This window comes from Dryobates pubescens, chromosome 32, assembly GCF_014839835.1.
Source record: "Dryobates pubescens isolate bDryPub1 chromosome 32, bDryPub1.pri, whole genome shotgun sequence".
Taxonomy (NCBI): Eukaryota; Metazoa; Chordata; class Aves; order Piciformes; family Picidae; genus Dryobates; species Dryobates pubescens.
In genome coordinates, this window is record NC_071643.1 from 944,087 (window position 1) to 964,338 (window position 20,252).

Here is a 20,252-nt window from a genome sequence, read left to right on the forward strand (position 1 = left end):
GACTGTCTGGAGGTAGTGATCCAAAATGGTGGTTCCCACTGTTCCTTGTCAAAGAAATTCAGCTTTATAAAAAATGGCCAAAGACCTGTCTTGGTGTTGGAAAAATGAAAAGCAGCTACTGCTCTCAGCTTTCCCTCTTGTGCAAGATGAGGCTAGACAAGGTGGTAAGGAATTGCTCAGTTTCTGATGGCAGTATCTCCTCTCTGGATGGTGGGAACAACAGAGAGTAACGCTCCTTCAGAGGACAGCTTGGAGCTGAAGGCTGAGGAGGACACTCTCAAGCACTTTAGCTGGTGTTGTCTCTTGCTATTTAATATTTTTAGCATAATAAAAATAGTTACCTTAAGTGCATGTTAATGTGTTAATGCATCAAGCTCCAGGATGTCCAAGTGGTAGACAAGATCCATGAGTTTAAGATCCAATTCCCTGGTTTCACAGACACATATTAGTCCACAGCTTCCATTAGGGGTAACTGCAGTAGGAGTGAGTCAGCTCATCTTGAACTTCATAGCTGAGCCCATTTAGGATGAAGGATCACCTCTTAGTCATAACTAGGGGCTACTGTAAGACTGGTGCCATCAGTAGCCAAGAGAAAGGAGGGCAAGACTTGCAGGAGCAGGGAAGCCACCATTCTCACCATCTCCTCCATGGCTGTGCAACTGCTTTTCCCAGGAGATTAAAATGACTCTTCATCCTGCTGCCTCGGAGCCGAAGGATAAGGTCTGTCTCTGTGTCTGAGCTGTCCTCACAGAAGGACTGCATGGAGTAGTGCTGACAGGGAGCTTAGGAAAGGGAGGAGAAGGGGAAGAGGAGACGCAGTTAGGAGTAAATGGAAAATTCTGGCACCAGTGGGCTAAACGGAAGTGTCACCATTGACATCACTAAAAGCAGGACCAAGACTGATCTAAAAAGCAATTTAGGATATGAGCTTTTCTTTCCAAATGAGCAGAAAGTGGCTTCCTCCACACAGCATTCAGTGCAGTAAGAAAGCCTTTTATTACATTTTAAATTGATTGGCTTTATGGCCCAGGACTGGGGGATTGCCCTTGCATGAGCTCGTGTTTCTAATTCTGGCAACTCTAAATCCAGATGTCCTGAAAATCCATGCTGTTGCTTACAGCACGTGCTGGGGGGTAATCTCCACTTCCCTGTGCCCAGACAAAATAAGGGAGCCAGGAAGGGCATAGGATGAGCTCACAAGGTGGCAAAAAACCCCGAGCTAAGCAAACCAGAGATTGCAGAAGAAAATGCCTCAGTGTGTAAAAATAAAGCACAACAATTATTCTGCAAGGAGGCTTTCAACTAAGAGAGTTCAAATACTGGGTTTGTGTTATCTGAGGTTTTTCTTATGGGAGCAACTCAGCAGTTGCCACCTGAAGGTCTGGGGCCTGCTGCTGGGCTCTTTGGGCAACCAATGGAAATATTCAGAGAACACAGTTCCAAGCCGGTGATGCTCCTCTGCATGGCCTGTGCTCAGCCTCATTTGGGACATCAGAAACCGCATTGATGCTACCAGGTCAAAATGAGGCTTTCCACTAAAACAAACCAACCCCCAAACAAAACAACAACAAAAACATAAAACCCAAACCAACCACAAAAAAACAACCAATCAAAAAGCTTTAAAAAGATGCAGAATGTTGTCATCAGAAAGGATGTGGGTGAGGCTGCACCTTGAATAATGCATTCAGTTTTTGCCCACTCACTCCAAGAAGGACAATGAGGTGCTGGAGTGTGTCCAGAGAAGGGTACAAAGGCTGGAGAAGAGCACAAGTTTTCTGAGGAGCAAATGGAGGGACTGGGGTTATTTAGCCTGGAAGAGGAGGCTCAGAGGAGACCTGCTCACTCCTTACACTCCCTGAGGCCAGACAGGAGTTGGTCTCTTCTCCTAAGTAACAAGCGATAGGACAAGAGGAAACAGCCTCAGGTTGCACTAGGGGAGGTTTAGGTGGATGTTAGGAAAATTTCCTTCCCCAAAAGGGTTGTCAAACCCTGGAGCAGGCTGCCCAGGGCAGTGGTGGTGTCCCCATCCCTGGAGAGGTTTGGCAGCTGTGCAGACGTGGTGCTGAGGGACATGGTTTAGTGCTGCCCTGGCAGCACTGGGTTAAGTTGGACTTGATGATCTTAAAGCACATTTCCACCCAAAGGATTCTATGACTCAGTGATTCTGTGTGGCTGCAGAACTGCTGACGTGAAGGATGGGAAGAGCTGAAGAAGCCCCTCTCTGCACTGGAGCAGAGCTCATAACTCTGTAGTTCGGATGGGAAGAGATCACCCCAAGGGAATTATTCCAGCTCTCATCCACGCATGAAATTCTGGCTGCTGTCAAAGGAAGTTGTGCATGCCTAAGCATGGCTGTAGATCACTCTAATAAAGGCCAAAGAGAAGCTCGTATATAAGTGGAGTGTGAAGGGGTTTGACAGTGGCTATAATAAACATCAGCACACTCGGTAGAATTGTGGGCTTCCTTACGTGCCTGAGGTGGGAAAAAAGCTACAGCTCTGCCTGATTTACTAGAAGGAAACATTGAAGGCTGTAGAATCATGAGATAAAAACCTGATCTTGAAATGTCAGCAATCAGTGAGAATAACAGAACTGTCAATTTTGTCCATTAAAACCTCCCTTTTATTTTGCCTTCTTTCCTCTTTTATTTTCAATAACAATCCATTACAGACACTGTGCTCCTGGTTTGCTGCTAGTTGCTGTTCTATTTTAATACCACCCATTAGTCCATTCCTCTTTTCTTTTTATTATTTACACATATCATCAAATACTGGGCAAAATCTCTCTGCTGAAAAAGCTCCCATGAGCAAAACCCAATTGCACAGAGCCTGTTAAGGGGGCATGGCTGGACTTTCTTCACAGCTTCAGCATCCTGTTGAGTTTAAAAGCAGCTGAGGGCCATTTTATTCAAAACCGTCCACGGCAATACAGTTTTGGTGCATTGTTACTGCTCAACTCCATCTAAAATAATGCTCAGTTAGACTGGACATAACTGCCCTGGGGAGAAATCAACAGCTACTCCATGGGATAACCGAAAATGAGGAGACTAACAGCACAAATTGTGGCCAGGAGCATGACTTTGACATAAGAAGCTCTCTAGCCCACAGGATTCCAGCTAGAAAAGCCAGTTTAAAATTCTTGCAACTGCCTCCATTTGATGTGCATTCACCAGTGCTTATGCAGCTCAGACGGCCTCTGCCTGTACTCATACACACGCATGTCAGACCCCAGAGCTGTGTGGAGAAAAGGATAGCAGCCTTCAGCTGAGCACCCAGTGACAGGCTGAAGGTACTTCAGAGACTCCTTGAGGTTCCCACAGTCCAAATGCCATCCTCCAGCAGTCAACAAAACCTTTGCATTGACTCGAGGTGGGCAGGACAGCTCTCTGCATCCAGCTGGGATCCCTGTGACATGGAACTGTGCATGCAACAGCAAGAGAGGCTGAGATCCCTACAGCAGCACTGGGACCCTGTGCTGCAGGCTTTAACAATGTTCCCTTCCAAAGAAAGACTGCAGGTGAATTCCACCTGCTCGCTGTGGAGTGTGTCTGTCGCATACATCAACCAACAGAGGGGAAAAGTCAAGCCTCATAAACTGCTTCACTAACTGCTATACAGAAAAGATTCTCTGTCCTGTTTTTCCTCCATCCACATTTTCAAAGCCACTGAAACATCTCTGTTTGGGCCACTTACAATAAACAAACCCAAGAATATTCAAATAGTTGTTAAAAAACAAAGAATGAAAAGGGTGGGAAATGCTCAGGTTTAAATGTGTGTGCCTGAGCACAGCCAGCTGATGGAAACCTCACGGGGATACAAGGGCACTCACCACAACGGTGAAGAAATTTTAGCTCCTTGCTCTGTGAAGCTCAGCTTTGAAGCCAGCCCAGGTGTTACCAGACATCTGCCTCTTGCAGTCCTTGCAGCTGTGAATGTTCCTGCACAGGACCACTCTCTGAGTGCTGGAGAGTCACAGCACTGTGATTTCCACAGCCTGGCACCCTGGGCTTTCCTCCTAATTCAAAGACTCCTGCGTTACACCACAGAGGCCCCAAAACGCAGGGTGCCCCATGGGAAACCCTCTCCAAGCCATGGGCTTTGCCCTGCACCCCAGGGAGGACCACCTGAACATCTCCCCTCGGAGCACCCAGCTGGCAGCTCTGCCAAGTAAGTGCATGTGAGGTTTGTGTCACAGATTATTCAGCATCACAGCTCACTCGTGCCTCTCTGCTCCCCCTCCCACACTGGGGTTCCCATATGTTCACCTGTCCCAATAAACAGCATCTGGAGGTGATCCCCAGTCCCTGTCACCAGAGGACAGTGAGCTGGGTGTGAGCATAGGGCAGGAGTTGACTTTGTCAGGGTCTTTAAGCAGAAATGCAGCCAGAGCCCAGGCTCTGGCCATATCTAAAACCTTTCACCACTCTGATCCAGAACCTTTAAACTGCTCCCCAGCGCTAAGAAAATACAGAGCCAGGAACCAGTTCCCATCTGTAATAATGACAAGAGAATTTCCCTTGCTTTTGCCCTTTTCATAGGTTGGTGGAGACAAAAGAGACTCTGTAAGACCAGAATATTTCTTTCACAGAACCACAGAATCACCAAGGCTGGAAGAGACCTGTCCAGGCAGAGTGAGCTTTGGTGGAAGACTGCCTCTTTCTCTGCACCATTGCCTCTCCTGTTGGGGAGGGAAGGGTCTGGTTCCCACTGCAGACCGAAGGAAGCAGTAAATGACTATGTTGCAATGACTGCAGCAGGGGGAATGGTCGTCCCCAGCACAAACATTATGCTGGAATGACACTTTTGGAAAGGTACAGTCGTTTTCCAAGGCCTTTTGCTCATTTGCCACTGAAGTTATCCCTGGCTTCTCAGTCCCTTGTTTTCACCAGGCTCTCAGGGGCAGGGGGAAAGATGTGTCTCAGTAATTAGCAATGAGGCTGCAAAGAGGCAGCCAGGAGGACACCTGCCAGCCTCCCACCCGGACAACATGCATCTTCCCTACCTCTACAGCTCCAGCACAGGAGCTTGCAAGGAGATAGCTCACTTGCAAGTAATCATAATTATTAATAATAAGCAAGTGACATCCTGATCTTGGTTACACCAGCCTGCCGTGCCCCTAGCCAGAGCTCCTGCCAATCACGCTTATGCTGATCCTCTTCTCAGCAGGTCGTGTCGACAGAACCAGCAGAGCCAGCACAGGCTGCGAGCTGCTTTGGCTGGAGAGAGGTGTGGAGGAATAGCCTGCCGTGATTTCGGTCTGCTGGCTGGGAGGGCACAAGGGGATACAGGTCTTTCAGCCCAGGGAGAGCTAAGGTCTCGCTGTAGGGTGCATCATCCCTCCTATCACAACCCCCCACGAAAGGCGTCCTAGGGAGGTTGCCCTGGGTGACAGCCGAGCGGGAGGCGAGGGCAGGGCCGTGCGGGTAGCACAGCCCCCCGAGCTGGACAGGGAGGGGGCGGGATGTCCTCGGGGACACTGACACCCCCGAGAAACCCTGCAGAGCTGATTTGCATTCAAGGGACATCCCCTCCCAGTGTCCTTTCCCCTACCCCTTGAGCCCCCTCCCCCTGCAATCCCCTTTTCCTCAGTCCATCTGCAAAACTTGAAGGCACAAGCCCAGGGAAACGATGACGAGCGTTAGTCGGTGGCATTCCCGAAAGTTGCCGGCCGGGGGGATGCTGCAGGGCAAGGTCAGGTCGGGCAGGTCGGGATGGCCGCAGCCGCCCCGGGACGTCACCTCTGCTCCACCCATCATCGATATGGACCCCTTTCCCCCCTCGCTAAAACGCAGCGGGGTGCAAGGTGGGGGTGCTCTGTGCGTAGGTAATTCCTCTGAGTCGCTGCTAAGGCTGTGTGCGAGCTGGCAGCAGGCACAAACTGTTGTAATTTCCCTTTTTCGCCCATTTTCTCCGCCCCCACCCCCACCCCACCCCTTCCTCTTCATTAAAGGGGGGTGGGGGGTGGGAGGTGGGGGGTGTCAGGTGCATGTTGCCTGCTGGTACCCCATGTTGCTTCCGCGTCAGAAAATGAATGATGCAGCAGTTTAATTAGGAGGGAGCGGTGCGTCCATATTGCACCGGAGAGCTTCGGAGGCTGGGAAAGATGGTGCACGTCCGCGGGCGCGCAGGCTGCGCCCCTGCCTGCGGAGCGCACCGTCGGGGCGGCAGGAAACCGCGGCCGCCCCCGGGCTCCCCCTCCCGCACCTGCGGATCTGCCTGTCAACTTTTTGCTACCGAACCGTGGTTCCAGTTAAGTCTCCTCCCGGCGGAGCAATCCCCGGGGATGTGGGAATGGGGAGTTTGGGGTTAGGGTGAGGACCGGGAGCGGGGGATGCTGCGAGAAGCCCCGGTGAGTTACGCGGCTCCCGCCTTGCTTAAAGATACGCGCATGTGTGTGAGCGGGGATGGGTGTGCGAAGGTGTGCATGGGTGTGCATGGGTGCGGACAGCAGGGATGCAAGAGGTATTTCGGAGGTCACATCCCTGCCCACGACACACACACCCCGATCCTCCGACCCGCTCCCGCCAACTTTCAGTCACGGGCAAGCCCGCGCAAGCCTCCCGCGGATCCTCCGCGGATCTTCCGCTCCCCGCGAGTCACCTCTCTCCCTCCCCTTTTCTCCCCTCTCCGCGCATCCTTGTTACCTGCCTGCGGCTCCCGGGGCGAGCAGACACCGGCCAGCGGCGCTGCCCTCCGCGGTCTTCCGCCTCCACGCACACTCCGCGGTGTGGAAGGATGCGAAAGGTGGTGCCGGGTCTCTCTCCTCCCCCCTTCCCGAGGTTTTTTTGGCTTTGCCTCCGTGGCGGGGGGGAGACTGCTGGATCCTGGAGAGGCTGAGAGGCTGGAGCAGCGGCACGGCAGCGGGACAGGAGGGAAGAAAAAGAGACACAGAGAGAGGACGGAGAGGAGGAGGAGAAGGAGGGGGAGGAGGAGGAGGAGGAGGCACTGGCAGCGCAGGGGTGCGCGGCGGGGGAAGCCGGGGCCGCTGGGGCGGGACACCCTGCCCTCTCTGGGGCCCACCCGGATGCTCTCCGCAGCATCTCAGTGGTGCCTGCGGTCAGAGCATCTTTGATTTCCTTCAGAGTTGAGCTTTTTGATATATTTTTTGAGGGGTGGGTGGGAGGGGGAGAGGGAGGCGGGGGGTTTGCAAATTCTGATCCATCCCGGCCGCTTTTTCCTCTGATTCTTCTTGGGGGATTTTGCCTTTTATGTTTTTGGCTGTTGTTTTTGTGGGTGTTTTTGTTGTTGTTGGTTTGGCCCCCCCCCCCCCCCCCCCCCCCCCCCCCCCCCCCCCCGACCCCCCCCCATCTGCTCGTTTCCCACTTCCCTTTCTCTCCGTCAACCATCCCCCTCCTTCCCTCTTAAAAAAAAAAAAAAAGAAAAAAAAAAAGGTAAAAAAAAAAATGTATAGTCAGGGCTTCCCAAATGCGCGCCCCCGACCCGGTGCCAAGCGCGCCCCCTTCATTTGCTCCCCTTCTTGAAGCTCATTTTCATGACGTGGAAAAGCCTGATCCAGGGCAACAACACCATCACACACACACACACACACACACACGGGGAAGGAAGGAGAGAAGCCCGAGATCCTCCGCCGCGCCCCAGCCCTCCCGCTCCGCGCTGCCGGTGCCCGGAGAAGGCGGCGGCGGCAGCGCTGGAGCCTGCAGCAGCCCCTCTCCTCCTCCCTCCTCCATTGAGTGTGCCAAACAGCAGCTCTGCATCCTAAAGAAGATCATTGAGGGGCTCATTGCATTCCCAGCACGTCTCAGGCTTGCTTCTTTTTTTTTTTTTTTTTTCCTGCTTCTGCCCTTTTTTTTTTTTCCTTTTGCCTCAGCTTCAGCAGGAGTAGAGAGAGAGGGAGAGAGACAGAAGGGAGAGACAGAGAGAAACCGGCAATCCTTAAACTCAAGCTCTTTTTCCTCCCCTTCCCCTCTTTATTTTTTTCTTCTTTTTTTGGTAATTATTTCTGTTGTTGTTGGTAACGATGTGCTAAAATCTCTCCTGCAAACCGGTAAGTACAACCTTTCTGGATCCTTTTGTTTCCGCCTCGGGTCACGGACACCCCCTCTCCCCAAAAGAAGAGAGAATAATCCTCATTTATTTTTTTATTTTTATTCCAGCCCTTGCAGGAGAGAAAGAACTTAAGTGACTAATATTTTGCAAAGGAGACAGAGGGGCTAATACTGCAATATAGCCCTCATCTCTCTCCCTTCTCCCCAGTTAGACGCTGGTTTTAATTGCAGAGGGTATTTCTCTTTTCATGCTTTCAACCATCTCCTCTTTCCCACAGGGGAGGGTTTCATTTGCAAGTCGATCCTAAGGATTCCTCCTCCTCTGGCATTTCTCTCCCCTAAATGCATCGTTTTGGCTCTTAAGTTTGTGGATGGGGGGCAAAATTTTCTAGTGTTTGTACGAGGAAGGCAAAAAATAAAAGGACCTTTTCCTCTCGAAAGATTAAGACCCAAAGCAACGATCGCTCCCGACCATTCTAATGGGCATTTCAGTGATTCAAGGAAGGCTGCATCACCGCCGCTATTATCACCAGCCTTAGCATCTCTCTGTGCCCATACATTCAAAATATCTGGTGCAAGGAAGGGTGAAACCATATGTTGAAGGAGCTGCATCTCATTAGTACAGTATTATTTTCATCTGACTGGAGAAGAATGGTGTCTTCATTCGGGAACCTATATAGTAGGATAGATAACTTACTGGCTGGTAAGTGTCAAGGTTTTCTGTTGCCTTTTTTTTTTCCCCTTCCACTTTCAGCTTTTTAACCGTGTCTCCTGCTTGGTCCTGGGGGCACAAACCACCCTAATCCAAGGCAGCCTGAGCATTTCAATCCTAGGTGCTCCTTAGCTGTCACTTCCCTTTAGATCTGCTGATCGCAGGGGCATGTGCTTTAGAAAGATTAATCACCTCCAAAGGCTCTAATCAGCTAAAATGACTAATATGTGGTGTGTATTTATCTGATAAGATATCGGTTGCATTAATTCCTCGGCGCATTTGCACAGGGGGAGATGTCCTTTTAAATCTGGGTTGCTAACCATTTACTCTTTTAAAGACATTGGGGGGGTTTCTGACAGGAGCCGGCTGGCCAGGGGCATCAGCAAACCTCACACATTCCTCTGAAATTGTGCATGGAATATACCCAGCCAGGAGGCAGAGAGATGGCAGGATGGGGGATTCAGTAACTTTGGGAGTTTGCATGTCTGGAGGATGTGGTGGGAGAAATCTCCCCACTGGTGTTTTCTCCCCCATAGTGAACGCGGGCCGCGAGGGCTACAAAGCTCAAACTGCAAATGAGTATGGGATCTGTGTAGTCCTCAGTGCTGCTCCTGCAGAGGAGAACATGTGAAGATGCAACACGTCCAGCCTGTGTGCTCGTGGTGCTGTGTGGTCTGCATGTGCTGTCCTCTTTATAGGTGGCATATACCAAAGGGGGGGGGGGATAAGGGAGGCCGCTGCCGCGTGATTAAACCGTCTAACATCTCTTAAGCGTAAATCAGGGCAAGGCTTGCCCATCCCACACCCCTAGAGCTGGTTGTGAACGTCTAGCCCAACAACTGCTCAACTTTCCAGGAGCCTCACACATGTCTAGCAGGTAGGGGCTTGGGAAAAGGTGCGGGGCAGGAGAGAAATACTGAAATCTGCATTTTTCCTTCCCGTTGCAGTTTTGTAAACACCAAGGAATGATGAAACCTTCCACGGCAGAGACGCTTCATAAAGGAAGGATGTTGTGGATAATTCTTCTAAGCACAATTGCTCTAGCATGGACTACACCAATTCCCTTGATAGAGGACTCGGAGGAGCTTGATGAGCCCTGCTTTGATCCATGTTACTGTGAAGTGAAGGAGAGCATTTTCCATATACACTGCGACAACAAGGGATTTATAAATATTAGTCAAATAACAGAGTCGTGGTCGAGACCTTTTAAACTTTACCTGCAGAGGAATTCCATGAGGAAATTGTACACCAACAGTTTTCTTCACTTGAACAATGCTGTGTCCATTAATCTTGGGAACAATGCACTGCAGGACATTCAGACAGGGGCTTTTAACGGGCTCCGGGTTCTGAAGAGGTTGTATTTGCACGAGAACAAGTTGGACATTTTCAGGAACGACACTTTCCTGGGCTTGGAAAGTCTGGAATATCTGCAGGCAGATTACAACGTCATCAAACGGATTGAAAGCGGGGCGTTCCGCAACCTGAGTAAACTGAGGGTCCTTATCCTAAATGACAATCTTATCCCCATGCTTCCCACCAACTTATTTAAGTCTGTGTCCTTAACCCACCTGGACTTGCGCGGGAACCGGCTAAAAGTCCTTTCGTACCGCGGGATGTTGGACCATATCGGCAGGAGCCTGATGGAGATCCAGCTGGAGGAGAACCCCTGGAACTGCACGTGCGAGATCGTGCAGCTGAAGAGCTGGCTGGAGCGCATCCCCTACACCGCTCTGGTGGGGGACATCACCTGTGAGACCCCCTTCCACTTCCACGGGAAGGACCTGCGGGAAATCAAAAGAAGCAAGCTCTGCCCCATGCTGTCCGACTCCGAGGTGGAAGCCAGCCTGGGCATCCCTCAGCTGTCATCCAGCAAGGAGAACGCGTGGCCTACAAAGCCTTCCTCCATGCTGTCCTCCTTCCATTTCACCGCTTCCTCTGTTGAGTACAAAACATCCAACAAGCAGCCCAAACCCACCAAGCAGCCCAGGGCGCCCCGGCCTCCCCCGACATCGCGCGGCCTGTACCCTGGGCCCAACCAACCGCCCGTGGCTGCCTACCAGACCCGTCCCCCCATCCCCATCATCTGCCCCACTGGGTGCTCTTGCAGTTTGCACATCAACGACCTGGGCCTGACGGTCAACTGCAAGGAGAGAGGGTTTCACAACATCTCCGAGCTTCTGCCCAGGCCTTTGAACGCCAAGAAGCTGTACCTGAGCGGGAATTTGATCCAGAAAATCTACCGCTCTGATTTCTGGAATTTTTCCTCTTTGGATCTCTTACACCTGGGGAACAACCGGATCTCCTACGTGCAGGACGGGGCTTTTATCAACCTGCCCAATCTCAAGAGCCTGTACCTGAACGGCAACGACATTGAGCGGCTCACCCCGGGCATGTTCCGGGGCCTGCAGAGTTTGCATTACCTGTACTTCGAGTACAACCTAATCAGGGAAATCCAGCCGGCAGCCTTCAGCCTCATGCCCAACCTGAAGCTCCTCTTCCTCAACAATAACCTGCTCCGCACCCTGCCCACCGATGCCTTTGCCGGCACCTCCCTGGCCCGCCTCAACCTCCGCAACAACCATTTCCTGGCGCTGCCGGTGGCCGGGGTGCTGGAGCATCTCCACGCCATCGTCCAGATCGATCTGAAGCTCAACCCTTGGGACTGCACCTGCGAGCTGGTGCCTCTCAAGCAGTGGCTGGAGGCTCTCAGCTCTGTCAGCGTGGTGGGTGAGGTGCTGTGTTCCAGCCCCGAGCGCCTGGCCCGCCGTGACCTGCGTTCCCTGGAGCTGGCGGCCCTTTGTCCCGCCGCCCTGCGCCCTGCTGCTGCCGCTGCTGCAGCCGCCTCGCCCCCCGCTGCCCCTCCGCCTCCCTCCGCTACCGGCGCCGCAGCCTACGAGCTGCCACCGGCCACGGCCGCCGTGCCGCTCTCCGTCCTCATCCTCAGCCTCCTCGTTCTCTTTTTCTCCGCCGTGCTGGTCGCTGCCGGGCTTTTTGCTTTCGTTTTGCGCCGTCGCCGGAGGAAGCTGCCGTTCCGCGGCCCGCGGGCGGAGGGGGCCGATTTGGGCGGCGTGCCGCTGCGCTGCCCGCGGCTCTTCGAGGAGGGAGGCGGCGGCGGCGGCGGTGGTGGCGGCGGCTGTGGTGGGGGTGGGGAACGCTCCCCGGAGAAGGCGCCCCCGGCGGGACACGTCTACGACTACATCCCGCACCCGGTGACCCAGATGTGCAACAACCCCATCTACAAGCCGCGGGAGGAGGAGGAGGACGCGGCGGCGGCGGGCGGCGGAGGGGAGGCGGCGGAGCTGCTGCGGGGCGGCGGCGAGCGGTTCACCCACGCTGCTGCCGCCGCGCAGGAATCGGGCAGCAACTACCGCACTTTGTTGGAGAAGGAGCAGGAGTGGAGCTTGGCCGTGTCCAGCTCGCAGCTCAACACCATAGTCGCCGTCCATCCCCAGCACCCCGCAGGCGGCGGGCTGGCGGCGGGCGGCGGAGGGCTCGGGGGTGCGGTGGCTGCGGTGGGAGGCGGCCCGCGGGACCGCGACCGCCCCCCGCCCTGCGCCGTGGGCTTCGTAGACTGCCTGTACGGCACCGTGCCCAAGCTAAAAGAACTACACGTTCACCCCCCTGGCATGCAATACCCGGACCTGCAGCAGGACGCCAGGCTGAAAGAAACCCTTCTCTTCGCGGCCGGCAAGGGCTTCTCAGACCACCAAACCCCCACAAGCGAATACCTCGAGTTAAGGGCCAAACTCCAAACCAAGCCGGACTACCTCGAAGTTCTGGAGAAGACCACATACCGGTTCTGACCGCCGCCCCGCCGCCCGCCCCCGCCCCGCCGCATGCGAGTAGAGGATCCAGCTGTGTGCTCTCCCCCCCGCCAGATGTGCGCGCTGCGGGGCAGGGCCCTTCTCAGCTCGTTAATCGATGAAGTGCCTTCGCAGACTTTTGCCAGCAGATGTTAATCAATTATTATTTTTTTATACTGAAACTGAGACTTTGACTGTGCCATGTCTAAGGTATATTATTATAATTATTATTATTATTATCGGGGGATCTTTGTATTGATCCTGAATTAAGTAAATTCTATATGTGTCTCTCTTTTCCTTTTTTTCCCCCCTTTTTTATCCTTTCATTTTCTTGATTTTCTTATTTCCCTCCCTTTTTTTTTTTTTTTTCCCCCCTGTGGCAGTAAACTTCCTTCATATTTTCCCTTGGAGGGGAGGGGGAGGGAAGGTGGCATTTTGTGGCTTGCTTTCTTTTTGCCCATCATGGCACAGATTCTGTACATTTATTTAAGAAAAAGGGAAAAAAAAAAGAAAAAATGCAAAGAAGCAAACGAGCGCAGTTTGCTGCATGCCTGGAAACTGCAAGAGGGAAGGGAGGGGAGGGTCTTGCTCGAATGTCTCTTGTCTCTCTCCCTCCCTCGCACGCACACTCATCCTCACCTTCACCGCCACCCCCACCGCCAGCCCGACACTCCTCCATCCACCTCCCCTGGTAGCTCCCACCGAGGTCCCGCTGGCCGCGGAAAGGGGGAATCCCGTGGGCTGGGGGGAACCACCCGGAGCGGAGCAGCCCAAAAGATGTCACCACGTGGCACACACACACTTGGGGGGATGCTCAGTGACACTGCATCATGACGCCGTGGTTCTGTTGGAGGCCAGCCGCACTTTCCTAATGAGAGAAACATGCAAATGTACAGAGAAAAAAAAAAAAGAGAGAGAAAAGAGGGGAAAAAAAAACAAAAAACAAAAACAAAGCTACTGGGCACCTCTCACTAACAGCTTTTAGGAAACACTTTAAATGTTTTCACTCATGCACACCCACACACACACACCCACACACAAAGGTACAGCAATGTGCATATATTTATTCTGTAATTTCAAGTGAATATAAATTGTAAAGGTAATGTTTAATCATTGTACAGTGATGCGTCTGGTATAGCTTTCCTAATAAAACAGTTTGAAAACAAAAAGCATATATATATACATATATATATATATATTCCCCCATATATATATATATAGGAATACAAGGCTTGACCCTGAAACGTCAGCTTCTCCCGACTGAGATTTCCTTTCCCCCACCTGAACCTTGAAAGCTATTTTGTTAATAATGGTTCAATGCACTGTGATGCTAACAGAGAACAAAACAACCCTGTACAGCCTCTCTTGCCAAGATACCACCTGGGACTTGCACAAATCCGGTTCACCATCCGTTATTTCTCACCTTGTGCTGGAATTACAGTGGCTCCCATCTGTGTAAAAACAGGCAGGAAAATGAGGATTGTGGCCTCGAGTAGCATTCCGTGCGGGCTCTTCTGCCTACTGGTAGCAGAGGGAGGCATTGCTGGGGATGTTCCTCATGTTCAATACGAAGTGAGTAGTCAGAGCCGGGTGGGAGTGGGAAAATAAAAGGAGTTTTGTAAAGCCTTCAATTTTGGAAGTGATCTATAAAAGCATCCCAACAATTTCAGCCCACTCGGTCTTCCTCCCCACGCGGGGATGGTGCTGAAACCGGAGCGAGACCAAAGATGATCGGATTTCCTTTCTCGGGGAGGTCCCGGTTGGTATCTTGGCCCGGTTTGTAGCGTGGTCCCGTTGGTATCTTGGCCTCGGGAGCCCCGTTCGTGGCTACAAGCGTCTCGGCGGGGCCGCCAGGTGGCGCCCTAACTCCAGCGCTAGCGGCCCCGGGCGGGCAGCAGCACGGGGAGGCCTGGTCGGGTCCGATCCTGGCCCCGGTGCTGGCCCTCCTACCCCCTGCGCCCCTCTGAATGTAACCCCCCGGGCGCCTTATACCGGGGCAGGCGGGGAGAGCCTGTAGCTGGACGCTTGTGTGGCTGAGGCACTGCCCTAAAGACTTTCAAATACAGAGTTTTATACAGAAGTCTCTACAAATACAATTTGTCTTAAGGGGAGAGCAATGACGGCGATTGAGCCAGGCGTGTGTTGATCGTGTCGTGGTGTTTTCCCCACTATGTTAAGGTGGTGTTTTCCCAAGGCATTCGTGGTGGTGCTTGTTAGGAGCCTTTCTGGAGCAGGGCAGAGGCTGCTGTAGCACACAATGTGAGGTCACCTCAGACCCAGCTGTCCTTCCCTCCTCCTGGGGAGCAGCTCGGTTCCACCCAGCACAAAGCATCTGAATGGGGAGAAACCCACAAATGGTTGTTTTCACCCCAAGTGTTGCTATATATAGCTTCAGGGAAAAGGCTGGTTGCAGGCTTGTTTTGTCAGTCTGTCTTGATGAGGCATCTGGGTGTGACAGAAGTCATTTCCTCATCCTTGGTGTGTGTTCTGAGGTGGAAAGGTGGCTCCAAACGTCTGTAAAGCAGCTCCACGTTATCAGTACAAATCTTGCACATCCAGAGCTCCCAGAGTCCTCTGCTCAGCTGTGTTGTCTGCTGCCTTCAGCTCTGATCCCTTGGGGTTTCTTCATTTGTTGATGTTTGGTTGTTGTTTCTCCCCCCCACCCCCGGTTAGTAGAAGAGCATGCATGTGTTAAAAGTAATAAACATTCAAGAGCAAAGGCCAGGGTAACCATAATAATTACATCGATAAGACTACAGGCAGGTAATGAGTAGAGCTGTGCAGGTCAGGGTAAAGTCCAACCCCTAGTGACAGTGGTGCTGTACACCTTTGGCAATGTCACTGAGCCCCCAGGTGTTCATATTTGTATCCAAATATAGCAAAGCCAGTTGCAAATAATATTTACATTTTAATTAGACAGCAGAAAGGCAAAGGGAATTTCAACATGATGCTAAGCAGCACTCTCCCCCATGAAGGGTGAGGAGATATGTTTGTTCACTGCGAATAAATTTGTTCTATGAAAATGGAATTTTGTATTAAAAAAAGCTAACTTTTGGCTTATGTTGAGTTATTTTCCTTTCCTTGTGTAGGAAGCTTCCTTTTCCTCGTGTACTGGAATCGTTTGGGGATGGCTTGCTCTGGAAGTGTTGACAATGTTTAACTGTGCTCTCTAATGTGTGTTGTGATGGCTTCTGTTCTGCTCCTTCCCCGTGTTGAGCTGAGGCTGAGTGGGTGGCAGCACTACTTTCCACCACAGGAAACTAGAGTGGATGCATCCTCTCTGATGTGTGGCAGGCGACTCTTTACAAGCTTCAGCCTGGGTTACTCCTGATTAAAGGGAGCATTAATGATCATTCTATCATTATCAGTAGAGGTCATGGTATAGGGAAGGAATGAAATAAAGTTCAATGTTCTGCTTTCATGTTTGAGAGGTGTTTGGCAGGATACTATTTTAAATAAATAAGTATTTTTGTATCTTCCATCATTGTTGTACAAGTACCTGGTGTTGGCTCCAGCAGCCCAGCTTGTGGTGGTGCTCAGAACCTGGCAGCAAATCTTTTATCCTTTGTTCATTTTATTCACTTGCTGAATATATTGGAATATATTGAAATATGTTGAATATCTATTGAAATATATTGAATATATGTCGAAATTCTCCCTACAGGTGGAGAAGAAAAAGAAAGGCCAGGTAAGTCCCAGTCTTAGCTGATAATGACTGTGTACAGGAAAACAGAAAGGATAATAACGGTGCTCAGTTATCAGTGCTCTTTCCCATTGCCTGTGCATTGTCATTGTTGTCACCATCATACTCATCCTGGGTTAAAAGATTAGTTTGAGACTTGGAGGTTGCTTCATGGATCTTTTGGCTGTGTCAGCAGTGAGAGAAAGATGTTCATTTTCATGGCATGAAGAATAATCTGGCTTCTGGAAGGCGATGCACCTCTGAACTCTGGCCTCAGCAGGCCAGGCCCCGTGCTGGGCTAGGCAGGGCAGTATTGCAGACAGGTCATTCATTACGAGGTGCAGTGGGCAGTTTAACAACTGTGGTAACTCTTGTCAGAGACCTTGCTGGGCAAAACTGCCTTTTGTTTATGATGACATCACAGCTGATCTAGTTTTAAGCTAGAAATGTGTAGTTACAGTCAGCTTGTGTGCTCTGTTGTAAACTCGGACAGCAATGGGAAACGTCTCTGCAAAATGCCACTGTGCAGTGCCCTAACGAGCAAGCAGTAGCTCCTGAGCACTGTGCTACTGCTCTCTCTGTTCAAGGACCTGCTCTGTGTGAGCAGCTCACACAGTAAGAGCTGGTGAGCTGCCTTTAGGTGTGAGAGAAGCCATGTCGAGCAAACTACCAGAGTGTGGCTGCAAGTGTGGATGTGGTTCCTGACTCACACTTCATCCAAGGACATGTGCCTTGCAGCCTGCATTTGGGGGCACTCAGACATCAGGCTGCTGCCCATTCTGTGTTCCTGCTTCCTGAGCTTTTCCAAGGCTTGATCTAAAGTCTGAGTTCCTCACTACTGTGTTTCACAGGCCCTTTCTGGCTGGGTTAGACAGTACGGCACAGCTCTTTCCATGGGGAATTCTGGAGTGAATTCACCCAATACAGAGTTTCACAACTTCTTCATGCTAGCATGAAGAAGCAAAATGATGCTGTTCTGCCATGCTGATTTGAGTGGAAATGCATCTTTCCCCTCCCCTCGCCCCCTCTTTTATCTGGGCAAGTGTAGCTATGCCCCAATTCAAAGCCTGTTCCAGTTAGTGGAAGTGGAACATGCTTGGAGCAAACCCTTGTGTGGGTACAGGCTGGAAGCCTCATTCTACATCCTCAAAGGCAGTGATGAAATGCTACCTTACTACTCACTTAAGGCAATGGACTTGAATGAAAAGTTTCACCTCCAAAAGTTGCAACATATGGATCCAAATACTCTGAGACTGTGCAAGTATTCCAGAACAAAAGGAGTAACACTAAAGAGAGAGTGGTTTTGCTGTCAGCTTAGCAATTGTTCTGATTGACTTCATTCACAAATTAACCAAAAGGTTTTCAGCACTTTTTCTTGTAGGACAAGAGCATTTGCAGACAGACAAATGCAAGCCTCAGCAGGTTCAAAGCATGTGGAAATTTGGAGCAGAGTTTAGACCTAGTGTCCTCAGTAACCAGCTAGCCAGCAAGATTATGAATGTCAGAATTCTTTGGGGATACTTTATGAGTACCCTCTTTTAAAGAAAACCCAAGAATAATTAGCAGGCACCGAGGGCTGGGGTTTACAGAAGCTTTTCTGTACGTCTTTTGCTTTACCCTCCCAGCTTGCTACTTCTGTTGTCATTGGAGTTAGGTTGTTTGTGGTGTTAGGGCATGAAAGCATTTACTACACGTAGCTACCTGGGTGGAACTGGTAGGTTCTCTTTGATCACTGTGAAAGTGTTTGGAAACACTCCCCTGTGTGGCGTTTTCTCTGTCAAGTCAGCTCGTACTGTGATTTGCAGAACAGTGTCAGATGGCTCATTTTTGTGAGATGATGACAGGAGAAGGCTGGGAGGAAGAGAGCCACCGGTGTTGCTGCAGGAATTCCTTGTCCCACAGCCTTACTAAGCAGTCTCTTTAGAGTGGATGTTGCCTCAGCCTTGATGGTTTTGAATGCTAAGCTTGCTAATCTTTCTTTTGGGCATCATGAAGATGTGTGTATATGCAATACTAAGTGCTGGGTGTCTTAAAAGAACAGATAATAATAGAGGGTGTAGCACAATCTGAGTAGCTCCATGGCATATGCTGAGCCCTTAGTGTTCAGTGACTTTTTCTAAGACCTTTGTTTTTCAACTAAAATTTCCTAGCTCTCTGCTGCATTTCCCTCTATATTCTATGAACTCTGAAGAAATATTTTAGCTTACCCAAGGGTTGATGCTCTGTGTCTTTGGGAACTCAAACAAACTGGAACAGGTTGCTCAGGGAGGTGGTTGGGGCCTCATCCCTGGAGATAGTCAGTGTGGCCCATCAGGGCTCTGGGCAGCCTGGTCTAGTTGAGGATGTCCCTGCTGACTGCAGAGGGGGTTGGACTGGATGAGCTTTGGAGGTCCCTTCCAACCCAGCCCATTCTGTGATTCTGTGAAATACCACTAACTGTGGAGAAATATTCCTGCCCCGTGGCTTGTGGCACGGCAGTTTGGCATGTCGGTTGCAGCAGTGTGCCAGCAAGGGAGGTTCTCTGTGGCAAGGCAGGTTTCTGCAGCAGAGCTTGAGTAATTTGAAGCAGGAGTTCCTGAATTGTGATAAATCACTGTTGGACTGGCATAGAGCTGCTGGTGCTGGCACTGCCATCCCTTCTGCTGCTGGTGGGAGCTGGCACCATCGCTGGTGGGGGAACCTGTAACTCTAAAACAAACAAGTGGAAGAAAGACTTGGAAGTCTTTATCCTACAGGGACCATCTCAACTGAAGTGAATGACTTTCCCCAAATGTTAAAGAGGCTTTAGTGTAATGATTATGGGCAAATGTGGATTGTTTGTTCCCTTGCTTTCCTCAGCTTTACTTTGCTTTTCTGGAGACAGCAAACACAGTTTGCACGGTAAAGAACTGCAGGAACATGTTTATTAATATCCAGCATACTTGTTGAAAACTAAGGGAGTCTGTCACAACAATAACTGCCCTAAACTGAGAGCTTTCTGGAAAGCTACCCAAAGCTCTGGCTTTGTGCTTGGTCTTTAAGTTACACTCTGTCTATATTTGTATAATGTCCACTGTCTGAATAATCCTTGAACCAAAGGCTGCTATTGAACTCTGGAGGCTTTGACTTTGCAAATCAAGGCTGATTCATTTTCATTTAGGTTTCTTTGGTTCTGTGATTGTTTAGCTTGATTTTATTCAGAGTGTGACTGAAGCCAGGAGAAAGTGCAGTCTGAAAACTCTCACCAAACAATGCTTTTTAATAGGACTTTCAAATTTAATTAATTACTTTTCTTTGGAGAAGGAAGGAGCTGCGCTCAAAAGAGGGCAGGAGTTGCTTCTCAGCTTTAGAGTTGCAGTGTGCTTGCTCTGCTGTGTCCTCTCCTTCCTGAGAGTGCTCAGGCCTCAAGGAAGATGTAATACACTCCCATTAGTGAGGGTCAGATGCGGCCAGCTAACCGGCTTCCCCCTGAGCAATCAGGTACCACCAGACACACAGGTCCGGTGCGTACAGGGAGCAAGGGAATGCTCAGCACTTAGAAACTGCACATTGTAGCATTCTGGTGAAAAACAACCTTTAAAAAATTGGGATGTTGGTAATGGATGCTGGCTGGTCAGTTAAAAGTTTGCCTCTGTGTTCTTTAGGAAACTCATGCAGAGTTTCTGTGGTGCTGTGGAGATGCCTTGCAAGGGCACACCTGGGCGGCCCGCAGCAGAGCGCTGCTGGCCAAGGTGTAGAGCTGCTGAACTCTTGTGAATCACAGAGCATCCTTTCCTGTGGCATCACTTCTGTTATGTTTTCTTGCAGTGCCCCCAAAACCTGGCTGCTTTGGAAAGTGGATAGTATTGGCAAGCACAGAAATATGGCAAGTAAAGACATTTTTTTTGGACCCAGTTTATGTCAGTGTGCTCCAAAGAGAGGCCAAGTCCAGGCTATTGGCTCCTTGTTCCTCAGCCCTCACTGGGAATAAACAAAGGCACCTATTGAGGCAAAGAGTCACTCATTGTTCAGCCTCTGGTTAATCTTCCCCTTCAGTTTGAAACCACTAAAGAAACGTGGCCATGTCTAATG

General features: G+C 50.7%; 1 protein-coding gene across 1 annotated transcript; it reads left to right on the forward strand.

Annotated features, from left to right (window-relative positions):
• The first annotated feature begins 7,403 nt into the window (after positions 1-7,403).
• SLITRK3 (SLIT and NTRK like family member 3) lies at positions 7,404-12,863 on the forward strand. The gene is made up of 2 exons (XM_054175601.1): positions 7,404-8,004; positions 8,284-12,863. The coding sequence occupies exon 2, from the start codon at positions 9,683-9,685 to the stop codon at positions 12,518-12,520; it is 2,838 nt and encodes a 945-aa protein (XP_054031576.1). The 5' UTR covers positions 7,404-8,004; positions 8,284-9,682; the 3' UTR covers positions 12,521-12,863.
• The last annotated feature ends 7,389 nt before the right edge of the window (positions 12,864-20,252 follow it).